This window comes from Rutilus rutilus (genome assembly GCF_951802725.1).
Source record: "Rutilus rutilus genome assembly, chromosome: 8".
Lineage (NCBI taxonomy): Eukaryota > Metazoa > Chordata > Actinopteri > Cypriniformes > Leuciscidae > Rutilus > Rutilus rutilus.
This window is the reverse complement of record NC_140222.1, coordinates 42050580-42059744: the sequence shown is the minus strand read 5'-3', so window position 1 is coordinate 42059744 and position 9165 is coordinate 42050580. Positions and strand designations below refer to the sequence as shown.

General features: G+C 36.4%; 1 protein-coding gene across 1 annotated transcript; it reads right to left on the bottom strand.

The window, feature by feature from the left end:
- Window positions 1-1060: 1060 nt before the first annotated feature.
- ifi44g (interferon induced protein 44g) lies at window positions 1061-9137 on the bottom strand. Its single transcript, XM_084417125.1, has 8 exons — window positions 9063-9137; window positions 7232-7446; window positions 7083-7134; window positions 6806-7004; window positions 4941-5099; window positions 2742-2865; window positions 1462-1562; window positions 1061-1382 (listed from the first exon to the last, which is right to left on the bottom strand). The coding sequence occupies exons 2-8, from the start codon at window positions 7410-7412 to the stop codon at window positions 1215-1217; spliced, it is 984 nt and encodes a 327-aa protein (XP_084273251.1). The 5' UTR covers window positions 7413-7446; window positions 9063-9137; the 3' UTR covers window positions 1061-1214.
- Between the last annotated feature and the right edge of the window lie 28 nt (window positions 9138-9165).

Here is a 9165-nt window from a genome sequence, read left to right as displayed (position 1 = left end):
CACTTACTGGATTCAAAGTTTTCTGAGTTAAAAAAGCAAATTTCGCCAAAAAGGTGGACTCGGTTAAAAAATATTATTATTATTATTATTTTTTTATTTTTTTGAAGTTGCGTTCAAAATACATTGGCTAAAGAGAGCCAAGCTGAGGACCAGAGCAGCAGTGAAAGAAATTAAATCCTTAAAAGCATTATAATTGAGAAGGGTTCCTCAGTGTCACCCGTGTTGACGCTGAATAACTGAGGTGCTGCGCGTTACCGACAGCAGGCGTTGGTGGTATAGTGGTGAGCATAGCTGCCTTCCAAGCAGTTGACCCGGGTTCGATTCCCGGCCAACGCAAAAATATTTTTTTTCGCTTAACAACTTTATGTACGTGTAAAATATGCAAGATTTCAATGTTCAACTGGGCAAAAATATTACGATCAGGACAATGGCTTATATGCCATCTCATGTATTAGGTGTTTTTATTTGCTGGTGTCAGCAGTCACCTGACAACCAGGGATTCCTATAGGCCTACATATAATCCTATACATATTTTTGTATTGTAAGTTTTTACGGATGAAAAAGCAAACCTATAATGGCGCACTTGTTGGATATCTTTTTTATTCATATGTTTTGGGAACCATTCACACATTAAGCGTTTTTGAAAAACAAAACAAAAATAGAAATGTCTAGAAATGCTTTTTTTTTTTTGCGGAAATTTGTTTCTGCCACATATATAAAAGGTAATTGTGACTTTTAATCTCACAATTCTGACTTTTTTTCTCTCACAATTGCAAGTTTATATCAAAATCAAAGATATAAAGCCCAGTAGCAATAACTTTTTAATTGTTTGATTCTGTGGCAGAAACAAACATCCATAGTTTTTAAATTCCACCACACTTTTTTTTTCATTCTGTATAAATAAGCACTTAGGGTGCACATCAGCTCTAGCTAAATATGTGTCTTCATTAAACAAGACTAAAACACACGAGACTCTCATTTATAACCGAATAACCTCACAACCAACCCAAAGCTTTGGTCAAAGCACACTGATATTTCGCAGACAATTCAAACGCATAAATACTGTAAAGAAAGTTAAAGCTTTATAAACTTCAGATCACCACAACATTTTATGAAAGAATTACAAGCTTTGGCATCAACATTTCAAAGGGACAAATCTGAGATGAACTCATTTTGGGAAATGTGGGGAATGACGTTTTTCTTACTGAAGTGCTTTAATCGCTGTTGTCCTGGAAATACAGATTGACATATTGTAAGATATGATCGACAGCTTTGAGCAGTAGAATATCTATGTTTTCGTCCAGATCCAGCTCTGAGCAGTAGTTCTTCACTGGGACAATGTAGGAGGTGGCCATTCCCAGCAGCGCTCCGGCCTTCGCCATCTACAGAGAGACAGAGGGAATCATGGGAAGCTCATGGCAGACAGCAGGTGAAACAGTTAAACCATCAAGCATGACATACTGCCTGCTGAACGGACTGGCTCCTGTAAACATGGGTGACGTCACTTCCGGTAGATTTACAAACTTGGTCCACGTGGGTCAGTAATGCCACTTGGTGTACGCCTGCAAATTAGAAGGGTTTTAGATTTATCATAGTTTCTTAAAGAGGCCATATTATGCCCTTTAACAAAGTCTTGATGTTGTTGTTTTTTGGCTCTTCTAGAATAGGTTTTCGCGCTTGAATGTTCAAAAAACACATTGGATCTCATTCACCAAGCATACGCACAAATTTGTATGTGAAATCTGTCATCAATAACTTTCCTTCTAAAATTTATTCTGAATATACAAAAAATAAATAAATGTAGGAAAAACATTTTTATAATTGTGTTTTACAGCAGAATTCGTGGTGAAAAACTACATTACCCATGATGCTGTACAGAAGTTCCACCAATCAGAAAGCCGCAACAAGCCAAGAGCATTTTAGAGTGGTCTTTTATTGTGGCCAGCCTAAGGCACACCTGTGCAATAATCATGCTGTCTAATCAGCATCTTGATATGCCACACCTGTGAAGTGGATGGATTATCTCGGCAAAGGAGAAGTGCTCACTAACACAGATTTAGACAGATTTGTGAGCAATACTTGAGTGAAATAGGCCTTTTGTGTACATAGAAAAAGTCTTAAATCTTTGAGTTCAGCGCATGAATTATTATTTTTTTGTCCAGAAAGTTTATTTTATTTCATTTTGATCATATTTTTTTCTATTTTAATGCAATTTTTTTTAAAGATTTAAAAAATGTAAATTCAAAATAACTCACAATTTCATGCATAACCCTTTTAATTCAGCTCAACATACCTTACATTGGGTGTCTTTGCCGACCTCTTGTGGAAAAATAATAAAATAACATGATATTTCATGACTCTTGCCACTAGATGACCTTATAGCTCTATATGGAGCAAATGAGCTGTTCCGCTGCGTCCTAAAGCCATTCAGTATGCGTTCAGATACACATGTAGACATTATAAAAAGTATTTTTAGTTTGAATTTTGAGCATTTTTAGGTTTTTCTATGTGTCCTGAAGCATTCCTCGCATCCCATTCATTCCTATGGGGGTCAAATTGACCCGTGAGGGAAGGGTTTGTTACTTTTTTAAATTTCAACCACAAAACTCCTCGAATCCATTCAATATTTTTTTGTGTGTATTCGTGGTTCAAGTGCGACAAAAGTACTGGGGTCTTGGACCCCTCCGATGAACACTCAATTTTCTAACATTTAAAAAAAAATAGTTTCGGGTCAAAATGACCCGAGGGAAGGATGGCGACCTTTGAGGCGTCTACCACGAACACCACACAGTGCACTTTATCTGTGATGCTGGGCTTCCTCACGTAGCCCACAGTATCAGCTCCGACTGGCTGCTCGGGACTAAACTGCACAGACAAAGCCATGTTTCACTGGAAAACAGCAATAACTGTTGACAAACACACACTTCGTCGACGAAGTAATGAGTTCACAGTAAAAATACTTGAATTTTTTATGTAAATAATGTAAAATCGTACAGTACAGTAAACTAAACTGTAGTAAATACCACATTTTGAATGATAATGAAAGTTTACTGTATAATAATGTAAAATTTGTTTTTGTAAATATAGAAAGAATGACCTCATAATTTACAGTTAATTTATTTCCCAAGAAAGAACCAGTCTTTTTACGCTAAAATATTGTTTCCGAAGTATAAATCACCTCATATTTATTTAAAAAGCAGAAATCAAAAAGCATGTTTGAGCTGATAAATCTTCAAATATATCACTGCTGTTGTTTTGTCTCAAGATGCACAACAGTAATGTTTGTTTCCTAAGGCACGTTTATAAAAGCTACTTAAATGTCCTAATTTAACACAGGCCTAATCCTGGCTTAATCTAAGCCCTGTCTGTGAAACCGGTTACATGTTTTAATGTTACATTTACGTTATTTAGTTTGGATTTTTGGTTAAACTGAGGACCCCCTGTAACATGTAGTCTGTTTTAGGTTCGTTTTCATTCTGTTCCTGTTTTGCCTGCTTAAGGGTACGTTTACACGACACGGACATGCTTAAAATGGAGAAGTTTTCACTTTGAGTTTTCCGCGTACGGACATTGTCAAAACGATCCACATTCACACGGACCCGCGAAAACGACTAAAAACGCCGTATTCTGCTGCCAGGCCAGTAGATGGCGATGAAACACTATAGACTGAACACGTAATACGCATGTGCATGATGTCATCGTCTTCAGAGATTCATGTTTTTGTTGTTTACACAATCCCGTTTTCAAAAGTTTGCGTTTTTAGGCACTCAAAACGCCATTGTCGTGAAAACGAACGGCCAAAACGCATCTTTTTTTTTTGTTTTACGCTTCATTTCAGTATTTAAGCCCTGTCTTTTGTTCAGTTCTTTGTCCGTTATCATTCATGTTAACTTGGTTGTATTTGTTTGATCTCCTACGATCTCCTGAGAGTCCCGTGTGGATCTAAACAAAGACTTTTTTTTCGTTTTACAAATATACGTTATTAATGTCCTTCTTTAAGTCTTCTTCAAGGCTTCACTACAGCCTGAATAAAAAATAAATAATAATAACTGAACAACTTTATTGTTAGGAGTGTCAAAGTTAGTGTGTGCACTTAAGATATTAGTGAAACATGTTTATCATAATTATTTATAACATTCACATTTACTAAATTTAGTAGTATAATATTGCTTTCTAAAGACTGGTCAGAAATCAAGATATTAATTGCAATTATACAATTTTTCTGTCACAATTTGTTCACTTTTCTAAATATTTTTGTGTGGGGTGAAAAAATTATACACTGTTCACTTATGTGAGATAATATTTTAACAAATTGTTTTTAGCATAATGACAATGTAAAAGCAAATTCTTTAATTTTGAAAAAATGTATAATAATTGGTTCATATTTTTTTTTACTTAATTTTTACTTTTTTTTTTTTAAAGTTTTTATACTTAAAAAAAAAGTTTTATACCTAAAAAAAAAAAAAAAAAAAGTTTTATATATATATATATATGGCAGCCTTTTTTTTTTTCCATCGGGGTCCTTTACAAGGGAGTTATATTTGGTGGTCAAAAAGTTTCAAAAAGTTTGAAAACCCCTGATTATATAATATTTCTTACATAATTTAAATGTTGTGTAGTCATAATGTGGTCTTTCATTGTATCACCTGTGTAATTATGGAAGTTACCTTTGCATTTAAAAAGTACCAAGCGTATTTAAGTCTTTAAGTCTATTATTATTAAAATATTAAAATTTAAAATATTAATATAACATAACCATACATTTATAAACTGTAAAATATATAGACATACTAATGTGATGCTTTAAGTTTTGTCACTGTATTTTTAACACTAAGGTTCACAAAAAAACAAAAACAAATATATATACTGTATATATATATAAACTTTTTTTTTTTTTTTTTTGAAAGACATGAAAGTCATATTAACCAACTGAGATGTACCTGGTGTCCCTCTGGAGCGTGTCCTTTAATGACCGACAGCGCATCGTGAAGAGTCAGTCCAGTGGTTTCTCCTTCGCCGACCCCCATGACGTCACACATGACCAGAGCTGTGGGCTCGTCCGCCTTCTCTCCCGCCCCTCTGATGGTGAACGAGCGAAGCTGAGAAACACCAACCAAAATAAACCACTACTTTCTGCAAAAACTGGGCAAAATATAGATGAACCCGGCTAACGTTCTCAGAACTTCAGCTAATGTTCAGGCAAGGTTCTCTCAAAGTTATGAACAAGCCTTCTTCCAGTAATTCTGATAAAACATTCATTCAAAGTGGTCTGGTCTTTAATAATGTTAGCACAAAAACATTACTTATGAATCGTTCATGAAACGTTTAGTTGGATGTTTGCCTAACGCCACAATATTTGAAGAATGATAAAAGGTAATGTTCCTTTAAAGGATTAGCTCACCACGTCATCCAAGATGTTCATGTCTTTCTTTCTTCAGTCGAAAAGAAATTAAGGTTTTTGAGGAAAACATTTTTGGATGGATGGGATTTTTCTCCATATAGTGACTTCAATGGGGTCCAACGGGTTGAAGGTCCAAATGTGAGTTTCAGTGCAGCTTCAAAGTCTCTACACGATCCCAGAGTCTTATCTAGACAAACCATCGGCCATTTTATAAAAAAATAAACATTTATATACTTTTTAACCACAAATGCTCATCTTGCACTAGCTGTGATGCGCCACACATTACATAATCACGTTGACCGGTCACGTGTGTACCGGTTAAAAAATGTAGGGCGAAAAACTCAATCTCATTTTCTCCTCCAACTTCAAAAAATGTCCGACATCATTTTTTTACCTTTTATTTGTTTGTTTTTGTGAACGGCGTTTGACTTAGTCTTTGCACGTTGGCTTTGTAAACACTAGGTCTGTACTTCCGCCTACATCACGCTTGACCTTTCAACTAAAATGGATGGTGGATGGTTTGTCTAGATAAGACTCTAATTCCTCGGCTGGATCGTGTCGAGACTTTGAAGCTGCACTGAAACTCACATTTGGACCCCATTGAAGTCACTATATGGAGAACAATCCTGGAATGTTTTCCTCAAAAACCTTAATTTCTTTTCGACTAAAGAGAGAAAGACATGAACATCTTGGATGACGTGGGGGAGAGTAAATTATCAGGAGATTTTAATTCTGAAGTGAACCAATCCTTTTAAGCAACACTATGGAACTTTTCCTCTTCGGTCGCCCTACAGGTTGGAAGCGGAATTGTCCATTACCGCTGTCGTAAATCATTTAGCCTCCCACAGCCTACCGTCGCATGCACACTCACTGTTTATCCAGCACCGGCTTTGGAAAGAACGATGTCCACAGACAAGGTAGAGTATGATGCATGATTTTATTAAAGTATGATGTATTGCGACATCAGAAACGAAGAAAAACAAAATAACGACTATTGTAACGCTTGGCGTAAAGCAAGTCAAATTTGTAGTTTCTTATGTCTCATTAGAACTACAGAAACGCGACCCGATCTGGCAATCTTACATAGTGTGGTTATAGCAGATATAGGGCCGCAAAGCGAAGGCATAAGTGCCTTTCACCCTGTTACGACTTGATGAACCACTGAAACGATTTTGGAAACATTATTTTACGGTAAAAAATGTTACATAGTGTTGCTTTAATGTTCGCATAACCAAGAAAAAAAAAAGTTTTGAACGTTCGGAGAACATTCAGAAACAACATTTTTATTACATTTTTACAACATTCTTAGAACATATTTTTGTTAGCTCAAAACTATTTCAATATGTGTATCGTCAACCTCAGATTCACTTTGATTTCAAAGCTTCCAGTTCTAGACATGTTTACCTTCTTGGTGAAGCTGGTAGAGGATGATGATCCCACCATGGCTCTGTTAATGACCCGTCCGGAGAACACGGACTGGACAGAACTGATGAAGCTGGACTTCCCAGCGCCGACTGGGCCGATCAGCAGAACCCTGGCTTCGGTCACGCTCTCACTGGCTGGTTTAAACGACCTGACCGACTCCATCAGGGTCTCCTTCGCTCTAAACACATTAATGCTGTTAGATACCTCAATCTCATGACATACAAACATCCAGTTTCCAAGCTGTGGTTCCACTTACTCTTCACTCCAATCCATACTTCTCCACTGGTTTTCCAGCAAGGGTATAAAATCTGTTAAGGTATAAAAAAATCAATAGTTCTGAAGTAGACAGCAGGACTTCTCATTAAAGTTATTTGCGAGGTTGTTTGAATAACTGTGTTATTTTACCTAGAGGAGAGAACTGAGGTTTTGTTGCTTTTTCAGTTTTGCGAGCAGATTTGGTCTCTCGAGATGATGCTGCGGCTAGACAAAAGACTGGTTCAGGGTTGCTGCTGGAAATGGAGCCGAAAGGTGTGGATGGACTAAAACTGACTGGTTCAGGCTTGCTGCTGGAAAGGGCGGCGAACATTGTTGATCAGATAAGGGAATGTTTGCTGATGTGCCTAGAATCATAGACAGCAGTACAAGATCTTAGATTACTCAGTACACACACACACACACACACACACACGTCATATGCACTGACAATCATCCATAACACCAGAAGTATAGATCTTATTCCCAGCAGCGCCATCTTTGATGTTTAACAGGAATGAAAGCGAGGCTGTGAGGGATAGACATACATCTCTTGTGTTTTTGGATTGTTCTGCTGACGAATCACTGCAAAAATATCTTTCCAAGGAATTTCAGTAGACAAAAACCCCCAGACAATATAAGCTGTGGAAAATCGTAAGTGATCAAGGAGCTTTAAGGCATGACAAAAAAAAATTGTTCAAGGAAAATATGTTTAAATATGTCATTTTGGTGAGCAAAGATGAGTTTTAAGGGATACAATTATTGACTACAGGGGGACTTTAAACAACTCACAGCATTACATCTTCACTTATTACAGTACAGTTTGTCTTCATTTTATTTCATTCATGTACAAAAGTTTTTAATGAGATTAACAGAGGTTTAGATGTTGAAAATAGGGTTTTTAAGTCACCATTATGCTGATCATTGTTTGCTTTAGATGTGCTCTTGAGCCTTGACTTTTACCTCATTTCTCTTTCAGCAATTACAATAATATTTCCAGTGAACATTTGTGCATTGCTCAAAAAAGAAGATAAAAATGGCTGCTTTTTTTCTGTAGTTTCATGACAGATTTAAATAGTTATGAAGTTGAAGCATTGATGAACTTATAAATTCAGCTGTTGTGACAGAAAGATCATTTGTAATACTGGTGGGATCTGTGTGAGATCTTCCAAAAACACTACAACCTCTGTTATGTAAGTTGAGACGCTCTTACACATCAGCACTCATCATTCAAACCTCAACAATGGTGACAATTATTCATTCTGCAATGCATGCTGGGAGCCATGAATACGTTTTTGTATGCTGGCATGAAACATGTCAGCATTGTTGCATTTCATATGCCGATTGTTTATGTATGTGAGTGTCTAAATTACACTGTAGTTAATAACTTCCTGCTCACAACACGTGTTCATCATTTAATATTGGCTTGAGTTCTTGCTTAGTTGGAGACACTTCATATTCAACATTATTGATCTGCCTGCATTGACACCATTATATGAGAACTGCACTGAGCTGGACGATTACATCACGGTTTTCTCCAGAGCGGCTATATATATAAATGCTAGTATATATATACTAAGTTAATAACTTTTTTTACAACAGAAATGAACCATCACTGAACTTACTTAAGCTGGACTATGATGCTATTTTCTTCTAGAAACAAACTTTATTGCATTATTCTCCTGTTATCTCTGTAAAGCTGCTTTGAAATAATCTGTTTTTCGTAAAAAGCGCTATATAAATAAAGGTGACTTGACTTACAGTAATAATCTAATAAACTCCAGCACTGCTTCAGTTTAACACGGACACATATGAACACTGAGCCGTGTCAATGAAACGCATATATTAAAGATGTGTTTGCATCGCCGAATAAATGTCAGACCTCTCAAACTTTCAAAACCTTTCAGTAGAGCTTTACCAGGTTATTTTTGTGAGGAACATATAACTCAGTATGTCAATGCAAACCAAATTAAAACATACTTACAACACTGAAGTTGAAAGAGATCCGATGATCCAAGAGCAATGTTGTTCTCGATATCGAGAAAACGAAAGTGCATGTGGCGTGTTTTACTGCCGGCCAGCAGAGG